Below are 17,747 nucleotides of genomic sequence, written 5' to 3'. Positions count from 1 at the left end.
TACCCTACACCTTCTCCAATAGACTTGCATGTATGTAAGGGGGCTAGGTCCGCCCATGATGAGATGATGTAGACGAGCTACAAGAGATGCCAATGCCAGATTTATGGCGATGTGTAAGAAAGGTAAATACATAGAGAGAGAAAGTGGACTTTTCACTAATAGCCATATGAGAGTGGGTTGCTCACAAATTCTAAGACGCTTTGTGAGAGAAAGAGATGAAACAAATATTAAATGCATAGCTTATATAATGAGAGGTTTATTATATGATTACGTTTTTAATTAGCTATATGTGACATGATAACACTATAAAACCTGATAACACTATAAAACCCGCTAGATGTTATATTATTAAACTTGCTCTTAGTTTGCCTAGGGCTAGCTAGCCCACCGCTGCTCTCTTTCTCTCGTGCCCGGTGCCCATAGGGATCGCAACAGGAAATTTATCGTGACAAAAAAAGTTCTAACAAAAATCACCACAAATTCACGAACGTTTGCGAGGGACGTTTCTTTTCCATCTATGTTCATCGCGAATAAATCTCCAACTAGGATCCCCACACTCGCTTAAACAACCACTATTTTCAAACGGACGGAGTACTATACTACTACTGATTATCGTACTGATCTCAGATTAACCGTGCTCACATTTTCCAATCATCCACATTGGTATTTTCTAGCGCCACTTGGTATAATACTTTATCCATATTGGAGAGTGACAACTCATGTGCATACAGTACGTGAAATTGGCATTTTACGGTGTTCTCACCTGTGCACTGTACCTGTACATTCAAACCAAACATGAAACGTCCATCCCAGCAAGATATGAACAAGACAAAATTAATAGCACACATCATGTTTATTAAAACATGGGGGCAAAGTTGACGCAGGCAAAAGGCAGATCGAAGGCCAGGAAGAGGGTTAAGGCTCGAAGCAGGCTCTAGCACTCCACAAAGGAGTTTGCAAAGCCATTCCTAAGATGACTCGATGCAGCAAAACTGTGGCGATGGCAAATCCGCGCGACCATCGACAGGCAAACGCTCAGGATGAGCTAGCCTCTCTTCGGCACACTGGTTCCTGCACACTATACACCATATCCCTCCACCCTCCTGCAGATGATCGGATTTTCACTCTACGTACCCTTGTTTAGCTGACCAATTTTCTCGTCAGCCTCTTTGCCGGAGGGATATCGTCAGACTTCCCCAGGAAGTCTGACTTGCCATGTCCGGCCTTCATCGTCGGGGCGGCAGGCTTCACGGCGCTTCGTGTTCTGGAGGTCACCGACATTTGCGACAGTTTCTCTGTGATTGATGAGACCTTCTGTACTGCTCGTCGACCAGTTTCAGGCAAGCTGCGTGAATGCCTAAGTACAGGATTCCCTACAATTCCGAGAAAAGAAGGCTCTAAAAACCAAGACCCAAATCTCATGCAAGGGGTTGGGCAATGCAACCCTATATAGCGAACTTGCCTGGGCTGTTCCGGGCTGGGACCCGATTTGTAGCTAGCTTATTGCTGTTCTCGGTCGGTTTTGTACTCTTCTGCGGTGGCTGACGATCCAAGTGAAGTTTTCTTTGTACACCTGTAATGTTGGTAAACGAAATAGACGATCAAACTAAACCCTGTAGATCTTGCTTGCTCCAGCCCAAGTAAAACACATAAGAAACATACCAGTCCTAGATAAACCGTTTGATTTTGCAGGTGCATTGCTATGAGATTTCATCGTAGATAGAGTCCCGGTCGAGAATCTTCTAGCAACACTGTTCTCGGAAATTCTCTTTGATCCAACTACAACAAATGAACCAAAGCATATGTAAAACAACAATATCCTAAATGAATTAGGTACAAAGCAAAATACTAGTCTGTTAACTAACCACATGGAGGTGTTTTAGGAAGCGATGAAGCTTTCCGACGGACAGGAAGCGGAACACATGTACAACCCTAAATATGGGTAACAGGAAAACTTATTACAGTGCTGAGGAGACAATAACTGAACCTTGCCACTAAAAATAAAGTAGAAGGAATACTGTTACCTGGAAGAAGGTATGCTGGAGGACTTCTGTGGCCTTTGGTCTCTTGCTAGGATCCCATGAGCATAGTGACTGCGAGATATGCAGAAATTTAAATTATCAAGTAACGCAATGATCGGTTGCTATACAATCTAAGATAATACTATAGCTGAAGAACTTACTGAGATGAGGTCAATTGCCTCGCTACTAGCTGTTGTCATCACCTCAGACAATTGACTGCCTTTGGTCTGCATGGATAGAATACACACTCAACATTAGATCAAACATTAACCAGTCAATTAACACGTATTCACAATGAGGGCAAAAGGTAGCATAATCCATCCTTTTCAGGGGAGTCCAACTATGGTAATCAAGAAAGGGAATGGCATAGACAGCAAAACGCTTCTGGTATCTGATGGGAATTTTGGCAAAAAGGCTAATAGGATTTGAATGGACTGTAGTTGAATGGATGGCAACTCAAGAAAAACTAGCACGGACAGATTATAACAATTTAGGACGAGTTAAATGATGTGTGTAGTGCAGTGTTTCATTTATTGCAACAAACAAGTTCCTAAAGAAACTAGTATCAAGAAAATCGTAACAATACTCCCTAATTGAAGAAAAACATTGTTTTGGACACTATTAGAGTGTCTTAAACATGATATTAATCCCTTGATGTAAAATAATTTTAAACCTAACAAAATTTAAAATGTTCAGGAAATATTTGTTCTTATTTCTTAAAAGATCTACAAATAAATTTCACATCACAGAACTACAACTAATTTGGCATAACACCCACAGAGCAATTGGGGCATGTTGTAGTTTTCTGGTATTTAATATACTTCCATTGCTTCTGGGGTATGTTGTAGCAACTGGGGCATGTTTTATATCCAAATACACTGGCTGATTAATTCTAGGTTAACTCATGCTTCTTTTCAAAACTTGAGGTGGTACCAAAGAGAAAATAAACTAGTGAATATTGACCTGTGGGAACTGATACTTCATTGCTTCTGCAAGAGACAATCCTTGAGGCCAAGATTGCTCATCTGGACTACCGATGACATTGCATATCTTGTGAATCTCATCTGGTTCACTAAATAGTGAGATTAAAAACAAGTGGTGAGAGAATAGCCACGCCGAAACAAAAAATAGAGATTTTTAATTATTTAATTGAAATGAGGGGTCTGTAACTCCACCTATGTTGTCCCAACATAGCAATACCAATCTCTAGTAAAGGAGGAGGATTGTTATAGGTTTGGTGAGTCAACGTTAAGCCTAACCATTCTAATGGAGACGAAACCCGAAATAAATCCTTGGGGCAACCCTCTTAGCAATGTGCCATATCGGGGTATGGTATTAAATGCACAAGGGCTGGGTTGGCACCCCTTTGGTGACGTATCGTGTCACGATTTAGGCGCGGTGTCAAGTGAATAAGGATCGGGTCGCTACTTCCTTAGCGCACTACATAAACGTCCAAGTGTAGTGAAAAATGTGCAAGGCTCTTTACATCATCGACGGGTGCAAAAGATAAGAAAGCTAGTCAAACCAACTAGGATTCTAGGTAGTTGGAATGTAGGGTCGCTTACAGGTAAGTTAATGAGTTAGTTGAGATAGCAGCTAAAAGGTGTGTAAATATCTTATGCATCCAATAGACTAAATGGAAGGGCCAGAAGGCGAAGGAGGTGGACAATACCTACTTCAAGCTTTGGTACACAGAGACGACTACAAATAAAAATGGAGTTTTGATTGATAATCGCCTCAAGAATAGTGTAGTGGATATGAGAATACAAGGAGATAAGATTATATTAGTCAAGCTTGTCGTGGGTGATTTGGTGTTGAATGTAAGTGTGTATGTCCCCCAAGTAGGCCACGATGAGTGCTAATAGACTTTTCTAGGAAAACTTAGATGGCATGGCTAGAGTTATACCTATTCGTGAGAAGTTTTCACAGGAGATCTCAACGGGCAAGTAGGTACAATAAGTGCTATTTTTGAGGCAATTCATGGAAATGAAGCCATCGACTTTGCGATAGCTTTTGACCTATTGATAGCCAACACTTTCTTTAGGAAGAGAGAATCCCATTTAGTGACCTATAATAGTGGTCAACACTCTAGTCTGATTGACTTTGTCCTCACAAGAATAGAGGATAAACGAGCATGCTTGGATTGCATGGTGATATCTAGGGAGTGTGTTCACTCAACATAAGTTTGTGGTACCAGTCTTTCATTTTCAAGTGTGTGCCCATAGGGATAAACAAGCCACAATCGCGAGAACAAAGTGATAGAAACTAGAAGGGGAGACGGCAAAAGTCTTCAAGGAAAGGGACACAAAAAAGGCACTTGGAAGGAAGAAAATGGCAACATGTGGGAGAAGATGTCGACCTGCATTTGGAAGGTGGCCATATAGGTGTGTGGAGCAACTAAAGGGAGTGGAGGCAAAGCTAAAGATACTTGATGGTAGAACGAGGAAGTCCAAAGGGATATTAAGGAGAAAAAAGATTGTACACATTTGTACCATGATAGGAGTGTGGACAGCATGGAGAAGTACATAGTAGCAAAGAAGATCGCAAAAAAGCGAGTTGTAACTTGTAAGTGCGGCGAAGGGTAGAGAGTACGAGTATCTTTACCAACGTGTGAGTACGAAGGAGAGGACATATATAGGATGGTTGGTGCCTGTGAGAGGAAGACAGGGGACTTCAACCAAGTTAAGTGCATTAAGGATGAAATAGAGCACCTTTTGGTGAAAGAGGATGGGATCACACATAAGCTTGTCCAATACTGTTTGATATGGTTCGGACATATCCAAAGGAGACCTCCAGAGGCAGTGGAATCCTAAGGCGCGATAGCAATAAGAATAGAGATCGGGTAAGCCCGAAATTGACATGAGAAGCAGTAAAAGGAGACTTGAAAGAATGGAGCATACCCAAAGATTTAGCCTTCAATAGGAGTGCATGAAAAATAGCAATACATGTACATGAACCTTGACTTGGCCTAACTTGCTTGGAACTAAAAGGTTTTGTTATTGTTGTTGAAACGAGGGGTCTGCAACAAAACTAGTTTCTAGAGAGAGAAAGAATCAAAAGAAACTAAATTTTGGAAGCAAAGTGTTCAAGGTTGGGCATTAAATTTGAGATAAGTCAAACTTTAAGGTGACCAACAAGAAAGCAGCAAAAGATTTGTGAGTGACAAGCTTTACCAGCAAACAGTCAACCATATTACCTGGTTCCAGGAAAGAGAGGATGGAGTGTCAACAGCTCAGCCATTATGGCACCCATTGCCCACATATCTATGAGATGGCGAGGTGAAGAAATGTCAGATTACGAGTTGAGTTGGTCCATCCATGAATAGACAAACACTAAGCAAATAGTATTTTTTTAGTTTTATTTTTCATACCAACTGCAGAATCATAAGCAGATGACTGGAGCAAGACTTCTGGTGCCCGATACCTAAGACATTCAAACATGGGGATTAACAAAAGATAAGACAGATTCATTTTATTTTGGTGTCTAGTGAAGAGTGAACAGTGCTAACCAGCGAGTTGAGACATATTCTGTATATGGTGGCAATGATGAGACTTCCCTTGCAAGACCAAAGTCTGCTAGCTTTATGACACCTTTGCTAACCAACAGATTCTCTGCACAACCAAGTCATGCTATTATCAGTGCAATATGGCGCACACATAAGTAAAACTGAGCTGCTGATTCAGATGAAATCATGTCATATAGTCCCTCTAGTTCAAGAAAGTAAGGTTTATGGCTTGCATACGGTCAAAATATCTAAATTTCAACCCTGAATAACATTTTTGCACAAGATTGATCATTTGAAAATGGTAGGTGCACGTTTTTTCAGAAGTAGTTGGTACATTTTATGAACATCATGTGATGTTACCCAATGTGCTTATCTCACAATGTGGGGAGTACCTCACCTGAGGGCGGATATGTACAAGGTGTACGTGAGTTTACTACACTACCTATATTGCAATATTATATAGACTGGTAGTCAGAGTTGTAAATTGGTAATCATTTGATGACTAAAATAACCATTTTTTATATGCTATGGAAACAAACATCTAGCTGATTGTTGAGAACACTGAGATCCTACCAGGTTTGAGGTCACGATGAAAGTAGCCCCTCTGGTGCATGTATGCAAGAGCCTGAAATATCTGAAAACACCAGTTGCGGACTTCAGACTCGGAGAAAGGCTTGACCCTTTCTTTCATAAGTTGATAGAGATTACACTCCTATAAAAACAAGGGTTCAGATTCAAGAACACAATAATGGTGCAGTAGAATATTTGCTATACATAACATATTTACCATGTATTCCATTATGAAGTATAATATATCATTTTCCCTGATAACCTCTTTGAGCTTCACAATGTTAGGATGATTCATGCGCCGCAAAGACTTCAATAAAATAACAATAAAAGAAATATCAGCTGAAAGAACAAAACAGAGAATGATAAAAAGAACACCACTGGTCTAAAATACCTTTACTTCACGTAGACTCATACATTCCTCAAAAGAATAATATTTTTTCTTCATTTTCTTAACAGCAACCTACATTAAAGCATCAGCAAATTCTCGTGTTATACAGAGTTCATAGTAAAAAAAATGTTTAGAGAGAAGTTCTATCTTCAGATACATACAACTTCGCCATTCTGTTTATTCATAGCACGCCATACACTCCCAAAAGTCCCATCGCCAACTTCCTTAATCAACTTGAATCTGCGAAGGCATGCGATAAGGCAAAAATAATCTAAAATAGAGAATCTGTAGAACTAAGAAGTGTTATAAGATAAAAGCAACCTAAATAGCCAGTCAATATAAAAGTTACCTATCCATTGTTGTAATATCAAAGCTGCCTTGTGCAAGTTTTACCCTTCAGAATAACCAAGCCACGAGAAATATGAACAGACACGAAAGGCAAGGGTTTGCCAAGTTCTAGCTGATCAATATCTTGCCTGCAATTAGAAAATATGATAAGGTCTACAATTATTTGAATTTTGACAGTTTCAGAGCAGAGAAATAAGATGATCCGTAAGGCAGATAAGGTCTGAAAATGAAACAACTACCACAGTATGTAGAATTCTGTTCCACTACAAGCCCACTGCAAACATAGCATGAAATTACTAAGTGTAGCAAGGATGAGGCCTGACCTCAGATAGTACACAGAAGACAAATCAACTAATTAGGGCAGCAACAGATGTAGGCTGAAGATGGCAAATATATTAACCCTGCAAGAAGAGAAAATAAGAAATGAAATTTAGAATATTTCAAGTTAGCAACTAGAATTGAATTTCTTCATTCACATGCCAATGTATGTGGCAAAGTGCAGAGAGATTTGCATACCCCCCTTATATGAGCATCATCTACCTGAAAAGAAACTTTTCAGAAGTTGATGTGCTGGTAAGAAGTGGGGAAATGAGAAGGAAAGTTCATGCAAATACAATAGCACAAAACAAAGGAAGACCAAGGTGGTGGAGTTACATGTAGATGTCTGGCATAGACTGGAATATAATAACTTCAGGAAAATATCGCATCAGCCTGCTTGTTGTGGAGCATAGAGGAGCATATAACCACTATGTGTAGTTCACCAGAGAGGAGAGATGGGTGTTCCCACGGGCTAAGACACACCAATCAAGAGTTTCTTTCGAAAAGAATCGCTTGCATTGAAGGAGATATGCCCGGCAGATCACTTTTTCCATGTCTCGGATGAACGCTTCAAGCTCCCAAATTCACTGCTGCTGCAATCTAGTCAACAGTTTGAGTCAGAAAGCACATCATAAGCAAAAGGAACTAAAAGGCACTAATAAAAACTTGACAACATTTACAGCTACGGAGCATGTCAAAATTGTTGCAATGCTAATTACATGAAAATCATGATATACTCGAAATAAAAAAACACAGACAATTGTCTATTAGGCATTTAGCGGCAACAACAATTATCTTGCAAAGAGAACCAAGCACAAACAACCAGCCGAAAATGATAGCATTAGGCTGTAGTTTGCAGAGCAAACAACCTGCATTGGCCCTCCAGTCGCAATTTACTTATTACACTCTCTCCGCAACAAAAAAAAACACACACACACACAAATTTTACAATCCAAGTAGTGACAAGAAAAAAAAAGAGGATACTTTACCATCTTGAATGAGGGGGAGAAAAGGACCTTTTCCCAACACAAGACAATACAAACCAAGCTAATGAAACAGATCCAAAACATCGCACCACAGAACGCGGCATCACGCAAGAGCCATTACAGCGTACCAACTCGCCGCCCAGATCCGCCGTCCTGTGCACAGATCCAGGGCCAAATCCCGCCAAGCAAGCGAAAAACGGAGAGAGGCGAGGAAGCCTCCGCAGAGACAGGGCGCGTGCGCACACACACACACACACAAAAAAAAGCGCGCGGCGCGTAGAGGCGAGGACACAGACACAGGAATCGATTCCATACCTTACCCTGCGGGCGAGGACAGAGAGCATAGGGTGGTGTGGTGTCGTCGCCTCCCCACGTGGTTGCCGCGTGCCCTGCCTCCCTGGTCGCGCAGGCAGCCCGCGCCGCGCGGACCGGGGGGTGGAGGAAGCGAGCGGCGGCGGCGGCGGCGGCGGCGTGTGTGGGACGGGAAGGAAGAAGGGGCGGGCAGCGGCGGGCCTTCCGGTTTCTACCCGCGTCGCGCTCCGTTATTTTTTATAATCATGGCAGGGCAGGTGAGGCCACCACAGCACCGCCTCCTCTCCTCGCGTCGCCTGCCTCTCGCGCTCCGCCCCGACCGTCTTGGGCTCTTGGCCTTGCCTGCCTGCCTCTGCCTGTCTGTCTGCCGCTCGCGGCGTCTCCTCCCTTTTTGCACGCATTTTAACCGCTCCCTCCCTGCTCGCGGTTTTTTTTTTTGTGTGCCCCGCCGGACGCCAAAGCGCTCTCCTTTCACCCTCCTCCTTCTGTTAGCTAGTGAAGATGCCCTACTACCTACCAATAACCAATTGCGACGATGCGTCATATGCAAAACTGTATATGCTCTGCTCTGCTGTGGTCGATCTAAGAGACGGACTAGTAAAGAACTCCGACGCCTCTGTTTCATCCCGATGAGCTTGTGGTATTACTAAGTATATGTTCGTTCAATCATGAACACTCGGAGCTGCAGTTCGTTTCAAAACATCGGAATGATCACGGGTATCCCACTGACACTGTCGCTACCTTTCTTCACGGTCCTACTTACCGGTATTTCCACTCGGATCATCATTCCAGTCCATCATCGGTGGTCCTGGTCCTGCCTGCGTCGGATGGCGACGCACCTCGATGGCCCTAGCCGACCAACCTACTAGCTACCTGCTGCCGTCAGTTTTGGCACTCGCGCGCCTGCTACTGCTAGCTAGGCTAGGCACAGAGATAGCAAGCCACAAGCTGTCAAGCTCCACACACCACCGCACCACAAGAGCCGTGCCCGTAGGCATCTCTGCATTCCGTGCATGCAATCCGCCATCGACAGCACGGTCGGTCCCCCCGCTGCTTGGCTATTGGCTTGGCCTTGGTGGTGGATTGGTCCCGACGCAACCAAGCGAGCGGACATGGATCTCTGCTCCCGGTTGGTACCCCGTCGCCACTCGCCATTGCCCCCATTGCTGGTTCACCCATACAGTAAATCCAAACGTCCAACTGCTCGCACGTGCTAGATCTGGCTGCAGTACCAGGAGCCCATGCAGGCACAGGCAACACACAAACAAACAGATGTACGAGACCACGCCATGCGCGCATGCCAAGATGCTCTTCTCGCGGGCGTCTTGTGCTGTGCACCGAGACCGAGGTGGGGAGTCAGGGTCGGCAACCCAGCGCTCGCCACGAAACTGACCAGCCTCCCCTCTGTCCTCCTTGCGCGGAACACAGCATCACCGCACTGGCTTGGTCTCCCTAGTATAGCAGGGGAAAATACTGAAAAATGCCAAAGGCCATGTGCGCCGCGCCGCCGCCGCCGCCGCCGGGCTCTGTAGCCACGGCAGACGAACGGCAGGCACCCGTTCGCCAGCCGCAGCCTGCCTCGCCAAGAAGGCAACAAGCCCTTTCGTTTCGTCCCCATCAGCCTCAGCACTGACTTGGGCGTCGCCTCTGCTGCCGCGCAAAACCGCACAATCAAGTGGAAAACGATGTCAGGTTCAGAAATCCGGCCCGAGACAGGTTTCAAAGAAAGAGGATATGATATGATACATGTTCATTCAGTAAAAAAAAAACCATGATCAGTGAAGCTGTTAATCGGCGGAACACTATAGATGGGCATATAGATGGATGCAGTTAGACCACTAAGCCAAGCAAAACGGGAGCAGATGGGTTCGAACAAGCGCTCTTGATGTTCCAACCAAGAGCCGGAGCCGACGAGTGTCACGTTCGAAAGCTGGGCGGGAGAGACAGAGGTGGAGAGGAAGATTATGTAGCCCACGCGCGCGCGAGACAGCCGAGCGCATCTGTTATAACTACTCTACTGTCTACGAGCAGAAGGAAGAGGAAGACAGAATTACGGAGGAAGGAGCAGAGGTAGTATTGTTCTCTGTAAATGTTTGATACTCAGTTTTCTCCACTCTCTCTCCTTATCTACTGCTACTGCCCACATGGGCTTACATGGACCACTTGTCCAATGAAAAAAGGGAATTGGGCCTACGGACACGGCGGCCCGACACCTTGGTTTGCTCCTCCTGCAGCTCACTTTCATCAGAGTTCCCTGGTAACCCCTTTGGTATGCTGATAATCCCCTCCTGTTGAAGAGCCGCTTGTCCCCAAGCGGTGGCAGCTGGGAAACGGCCTTGCAGAGCTTGTTCATCTTCCCATGAATCCAGAGTGGCGTCGCAACCGGACCAGCGTACCAAGACCTGAGCAACCTGATGGCCTCCACGTGAGATAGTACGGCGTTGCAGAATTTGCTCTGGGTAACTGACGGCAGATGCCACAGCTGGAAGAGCAGAACTGACAGAGCACGATGGATGAACTGATGGCTTTAACTGGGAGACGTGAAACACCGGGTGGATGGAAGCAGACTCTGGTAATTTCAGCTTATAAGCCACAGCACCAACCTTCTGTAAAATCTCAAAGGGCCCGAAATATTTGTAGGCAAGTTTGTGACTGGCACGAGGGGCCACCGAAGTTTGCACATAGGGCTGGAGCTTCAGATATACCATATCCCCGACATTGAACACGCGTTCAGAACGACGCTTGTCTGCGAAATGTTTCATGCGCTGCTGAGCGCGCAACAAGTGATGATGAACCGACCGGACCATGAGGTCCCTTTGACCCAACCAGGATGCTAAGTCCACATGGGAAACTGAGTCATCAACTGAAAGGCCAAAATGACGAGGGGATCTTCCATAGAGCACTTCGAATGGTGAATGGCCCAGGGAAGAATGGAAACAACAGTTGTACCAGTACTCTGCCACGGACAGCCATAGTGACCACTTAGAGGGACAGGCCTGCACAAAACTGCGTAAGAATGTCTCCAAACACTGATTGACGCGTTCTGTTTGGCCGTCTGTCTGGGGGTGGTAGGAAGAGCTCATGAGAAGCTGAGTCCCGGACAATCTGAACAGCTCCCTCCATAAGGTACTTGTAAAAATACGGTCACGATCAGACACAATAGATTGGGGCATGCCGTGGAGACGATAGATTTCAGCCATAAAAACCTGAGCAATCTTGAGAGCAGTGAAAGGGTGGCGCAAGGCAATAAAGTGACCGTATTTGGAGAAGCGATCCACCACGACCAAGATACTGTTGTAGCCGCCACTTGGTGGTAAGCCTTCGATGAAATCAAGAGATATTGCTTGCCATGCTTGGGTTGGTACTGGCAAGGGTTGGAGAAGACCAGGATACCGGGCCCGGTCTGGTTTGGCTTGGTGGCACACCCCACATGCAGCGACAAACTCCTTGATGGCACTTTTCATACGGGGCCAGTAGAACAACTGCTTGATCCGACTGTAAGTAACAGGGAACCCTGAGTGACCGCCCAAGGCACTGGAGTGCAGTGCTGACATGACTTTGGACTGCATAGCACTGTTGGCACCTAACCAGACACGGTTCTTGTATCGAATGACTCCGTCTTGTAAGGTATAAGGAGGACACTCAGAGATAGACAAAGCAGTGACAAGTTTAAGCGCCTCAGGGTCAGACTCATAACCATCGATAATCTCCTGTATCCATGCTGGGGAAGCCATGGAGACAGCAAACAAGGAGGCAGCCTCATGGGGGCGCCGAGATAAGGCGTCTGCTGCCGTGTTGTCCACACCTTTTTTTTAGATAATCTTATAATGTAAACCCAAGAGCTTGGTAAAAACCTTTTGCTGCCATGGAGTATGCAGCCTTTGGTCAGACAGGTGTGACAAGCTGCGATGATCGGTCAGAATGAGAAATTCTGCATGCTGCAAATACGACCTCCAGTGGGTAACTGCGAGCAGAATAGCCAAATACTCTTTTTCATAAGTAGAAAGACCTAAGTTTTTAGGTCCCAGTGCCTTGCTGACATATGCCAAAGGGTGACCTTCCTGTTGGAGAACAGCCCCTATACCTTTGCTTGATGCATCAGTCTCAATAGAAAAAGGTTTCTGAAAATTGGGCAAGGCCAATACGGGAGCAGACGCTAGGGAGTGCTTCAGGGTTTGGAATGCTGTGTCATGTAAAGTAGTCCATACAAACATTGAGTCTTTCTTCAGCAGGGAGGTGAGCGGTTTAGCGATAATACCGAAATTTTTAACAAACTTGCGGTAGTACCCAGCAAGACCCAAGAATCCCCGGAGTTCTTTGCAAGTCTGAGGCACTGGCCAAGATAAGACAGCAGACACCTTGGAAGGATCAGTGGGCACTCCTGCCTGGCTAATAATGTGGCCCAGATAAACAATTTCCTGCTTGGCGAAGGAGCATTTGGACAGTTTGACTTGCCAAGAATCTGTCGAAAGCAGCTGCAAGACGAGCTCAATGTGTTGCAAGTGAGTGTCCCATGTCGGGCTATAAACCAAAATGTCGTCGAAAAAGACCAAGACACATTTCCGAAGAAGTGGCGCTAAGGTCTTATTCATTGCTCCTTGAAATGTAGCAGGTGCACCGGTAAGGCCAAATGCCATGACTCGGAACTCAAAGTGGCCGTGGTGGGTCTGAAATGCTGTCTTATGCTGATCTTCGGGTGCCATGTGAAAGTCGCCTAGAGGGGGGGTGAATAGGGCGAAACTGAAATTTACAAATATAAACACAACTACAAGCCGGGGTTAGCGTTAGTAATAAAGAAATGAGTCCGTAAGAGAGGGCGCAAAACAAATCCCAAGCGAATAAGCAAGTGAGACACGGAGATTTGTTTTACCGAGGTTCGGTTCTTGCAAACCTACTCCCCGTTGAGGAGGCCACAAAGGCCGGGTCTCTTTCAACCCTTCCCTCTCTCAAACGATCCACGGATCGAGTGAGCTTTCTTTTCTCAATCACTTGGAACACAAAGTTCCCACAAGGACCACCACAAGATTGGTGTCTCTTGCCTCAATTACAAGTGAGTTTGATTGCAAAGAATGGATCAAGAAAGAAGAAAGCAATCCAAGCGCAAGAGCTCGAAGGAACACAAGCAAATCACTCTCTCTAGTCACTATGGCGTTGTGTGGAGATTGGAGAGGATTTGATCTCTTTGGTGTGTCTAGAATTGAATGCTAGAGCTCTTGTAGTAGTTGGGAAGTGGAAAACTTGGATGCAATGAATGGTGGGGTGGTTGGGGTATTTATAGCCCCAACCACCAAACTTGACCGTTGGCTGGGTCCTCTGTTCGATGGCGCACCGGACAGTCCGGTGCCCCTGCCACGTCATCACTGCTGTTGGATTCCAGCCGTTGAAGCTTCTGACTTGTGGGCCCGCCTGGGTGTCCGGTGCACACCGGACATGCACTGTTCCTTGTCCGGTGTGCCGGAGTGGGCGCGCCTGCCATCTGCGCGCGCAGAGCGCGCATTAAATGCGCGGCAGAGAGCCGTTGGCGCGGAGATGACCGTTGCTCCGGAGTCGCACCGGACAGTCCGGTGTACACTGGACAGTCCGGTGAATTATAGTGGACGAGTCGTTGGCTTTTCCCGAAGCTGGCGAGTTCCTGAGGCCGACCTCCTTTGGCGCACCGGACACTGTCCGGTGTACACCGGACAGTCCGGTGAATTATAGCGGAGTCGCCTCTGGAAATTCCCGAAGGTGGCGAGTTCGAGTGGGAGTCCTCTGGTGCACCGGACACTGTCCGGTGGTGCACCGGACACTGTCCGGTGTACACCGGACAGTCCGGTGCTCCCAGACCAGAGGGCCTTCGGTTGCCACATTGCTTCTTTGTTGAATCCAACACTTGGTCATTTTATTGGCTAAGTGTGAACCTTTTACACCTGTATAACTTATGCACTAGAGCAAACTAGTTAGTCCAATTGTTTGTGTTGGGCAATTCAACCACCAAAATTATATAGGAACTAGGTGTAAGCCTAATTCCCTTTCAATCTCCCCCTTTTTGGTGATTGATGCCAACACAAACCAAAGCAAATATAGAAGTGCATAATTGAACTAGTTTGCATAATGTAAGTGTAAAGGTTGCTTAGAATTTGAGCCAATATAGATACTTACAAGATATGCATGGATTGTTTCTTTCTTAGATAATATTTTGGACCACGTTTGCACCACGAGTTTTGTTTTTGCAAATTATTTTGTAAATCCTTTTCAAAGTTCTTTTGCAAATAGTCAAAGGTGAATGAATAAGATTTTGCAAAGCATTTTCAAGATTTGAAATTTTCTCCCCCTGTTTCAAAAGCTTTTCCTTTGACTAAACAAAACTCCCCCTAAAAGAGATCCTCCTCTTAGTGTTCAAGAGGGTTTTGATATATCATTTTAAAATACTACTTTCTCCCCCTTTTGAACACAATAGGAAAACCAATTGAAAATATTCAACACTAAGTTTTTGAAATTGGTGGTGGTGCGGTCCTTTTGCTTTGGGCTCATTTCTCCCCCTTTTTGGCATGAATCGCCAAAAACGGAATCATTAGAGCCCTTGAAGTGCTATCTTCCCCTTTGGTCATAAATAAATGAGTTAGGATTATACCAAAGACGAAGTCCGGTCTTTTTGCTTTGGGCTCATTTCTCCCGAAGACAAGGTCCTTTTGCTTTGAATTCTCCCCCAAATGATGGAGAGAAGCGTGGAGTGACGGCGAAGGATGATTTACGGAGTGGAAGCCTTTGTCTTTGCCGAAGACTCCAATTTCCTTTCAATATACCTATGACTTGGTTTGAAATAGACTTGAAAACACATTAGTCATAGCATATAAAAGAGACATGATCAAAGGTATACAAATGAGCAATGTGTGCAATTTAACAAAAGAAGTTCCTAGAATCAAGAATATTGAGCTCATGCCTAAGTTTGTTAAAAGATTGTTCATCAAGAGGCTTGGTAAAGATATCGGCTAATTGATCTTTAGTATTAATATAAGAAATCTCGATATCTCCCTTTTGTTGGTGATCCCTAAGAAAATGATACCGAATGGCTATGTGCTTAGTGCGGCTATGCTCGACGGGATTGTCGGCCATTTTGATTGCACTCTCATTATCACATAGCAAGGGGACTTTGGTTAATTTGTAACCGTAGTCCCGCAGGGTTTGCCTCATCCAAAGCAATTGCGCGCAACAATGGCCTGCGGCAATATACTCGGCTTCGGCAGTGGAAAGAGCGACCAAATTTTGCTTCTTTGAAGCCCAAGACACCAAGGATCTTCCCAAGAACTGGCAAGTCCCTGATGTGCTCTTTCTATTGATTTTACACCCTGCCCAATCGGCATCGGAATAACCAATTAAATCAAATGTGGATCCCTTAGGATACCAAAGCCCAAACTTAGGAGTATAAGCCAAATATCTCAAGATTCGTTTTACGGCCGTAAGGTGAGCTTCCTTAGGGTCGGCTTGGAATCTTGCACACATGCATACGGAAAGCATAATATCCGGTCGAGATGCACATAAATAGAGTAAAGAACCTATCATCGACCGGTATACCTTTTGATCCACGGACTTACCTCCCGTGTCGAGGTCGAGATGCCCATTAGTTCCCATGGGTGTCTTGATGGGCTTGGCATCCTTCATCCCAAACTTGGTTAGTATGTCTTGAGTGTACTTCGTTTGGCTGATGAAGGTGCCCTCTTGGAGTTGTTTGACTTGGAATCCTAGAAAATACTTCAACTCCCCCATCATAGACATCTCGAATTTCTGTGTCATAATCCTACTGAACTCTTCACATGTAGACTCGTTAGTAGACCCAAATATAATATCATCAACATAAATTTGGCATACAAACAAGTCATTTTCAAGAGTTTTAGTGAATAGAGTAGGATCGGCTTTACCGACTTTGAAGCCATTAGCAATAAGGAAATCTCTAAGGCATTCATACCATGCTCTTGGGGCTTGCTTGAGCCCATAAAGCGCCTTAGAGAGCTTATAGACATGGTTAGGATACTCACTGTCTTCAAAGCCGGGAGGTTGCTCAACATAGACCTCTTCCTTGATTGGTCCATTGAGGAAAGCACTTTTCACATCCATTTGATAAAGCTTAAAGCCATGGTAAGTAGCATAGGCCAATAATATACGAATTGACTCAAGCCTAGCTACGGGTGCATAGGTTTCACCGAAATCCAAACCTTCGACTTGGGAGTATCCTTTGGCCACAAGTCGAGCTTTGTTCCTTGTCACCACACCATGCTCATCTTGCTTGTTGCGGAAGACCCATTTGGTTCCTACAACATTTTGGTTAGGACGTGGAACTAAATGCCATACCTCATTTCTAGTGAAGTTGTTGAGCTCCTCTTGCATTGCCACCACCCAATCCGAATCTTGAAGTGCTTCCTCTACCCTGTGTGGCTCAATAGAGGAAACAAAAGAGTAATGTTCGCAAAAATGAGCAACACGAGATCTAGTAGTTACCCCCTTATGAATGTCGCCGAGGATGGTGTCGACGGGGTGATCTCGTTGGATTGCTTGGTGGACTCTTGGGTGTGGCGGCCTTTGTTCCTCTTCCTCCTTGTCTTCCTCATTTGCATCTCCCCCTTGATCATTGCCATTGTCTTGAGGTGGCTCATTTGCTTGATCTTCTACTTTATCATCTTGAGCTTCATCCTCATTTTGAGTTGGTGGAGATGCTTGCGTGGAGGATGAAGGTTGATCTTGTGCATTTGGAGGCTTTTCGGATTCCTTAGGACACACATCCCCAATGGACATGTTCCTTAGCGCAATGCATGGAGCCTCTTCTTCACCTATCTCATCAAGATCAACTTGCTCTACTTGAGAGCCGTTAGTCTCATCAAACACAACGTCACATGAGACTTCAACTAGTCCAGTGGACTTGTTAAAGACCCTATATGCCCTTGTGTTTGAGTCATAACCAAGTAAAAAGCCTTCTACAGTCTTAGGAGCAAATTTAGATTTTCTACCTCTCTTAACAAGAATAAAGCATTTGCTACCAAAGACTCTAAAATATGAAATGTTTGGCTTTTTACCGGTTAGGAGTTCATATGATGTCTTCTTGAGGATTCGGTGTAGATATAACCGGTTGATGGCGTAGCAAGCGGTGTTAACCGCCTCGGCCCAAAACCGATCCGAAGTCTTGTACTCATCAAGCATGGTCCTTGCCATATCCAATAGAGTTCTATTCTTCCTCTCCACTACACCATTTTGTTGAGGTGTGTAGGGAGAGGAGAACTCATGCTTGATGCCCTCCTCCTCAAGGAAGCCTTCGATTTGAGAGTTCT

General features: G+C 45.0%; 1 protein-coding gene across 30 annotated transcripts; it reads right to left on the bottom strand.

Moving 5' to 3' along the window:
- Window positions 1-785: 785 nt before the first annotated feature.
- Window positions 786-13,144, bottom strand: LOC100192489 (putative protein kinase superfamily protein). 30 transcript variants are annotated; one of them, XM_035966619.1, is made up of 19 exons: window positions 8,452-9,055; window positions 7,487-7,750; window positions 7,349-7,383; window positions 7,156-7,233; window positions 6,834-6,960; window positions 6,646-6,724; window positions 6,488-6,556; window positions 6,314-6,403; window positions 6,100-6,238; window positions 5,530-5,632; window positions 5,392-5,444; window positions 5,218-5,284; window positions 2,985-3,093; window positions 2,183-2,248; window positions 2,025-2,093; window positions 1,866-1,932; window positions 1,663-1,779; window positions 1,463-1,573; window positions 816-1,373 (listed from the first exon to the last, which is right to left on the bottom strand). In XM_035966619.1, the coding sequence occupies exons 5-19, from the start codon at window positions 6,839-6,841 to the stop codon at window positions 1,141-1,143; spliced, it is 1,380 nt and encodes a 459-aa protein (XP_035822512.1). In that variant the 5' UTR covers window positions 6,842-6,960; window positions 7,156-7,233; window positions 7,349-7,383; window positions 7,487-7,750; window positions 8,452-9,055; the 3' UTR covers window positions 816-1,140. The 30 variants fall into 30 exon arrangements, 20 of the variants coding, with proteins under 20 accessions (NP_001131181.1, XP_035822512.1, XP_008676478.1 ...); XM_008678256.4 differs by having other exon boundaries at window positions 7,313-7,372; XM_008678253.4 differs by having other exon boundaries at window positions 7,349-7,372.
- Window positions 13,145-17,747: the final 4,603 nt, after the last annotated feature.

This window comes from Zea mays, chromosome 4, assembly GCF_902167145.1.
Source record: "Zea mays cultivar B73 chromosome 4, Zm-B73-REFERENCE-NAM-5.0, whole genome shotgun sequence".
Taxonomy (NCBI): Eukaryota; Viridiplantae; Streptophyta; class Magnoliopsida; order Poales; family Poaceae; genus Zea; species Zea mays.
This window is presented reverse-complemented; position numbering and strand designations above follow the sequence as displayed.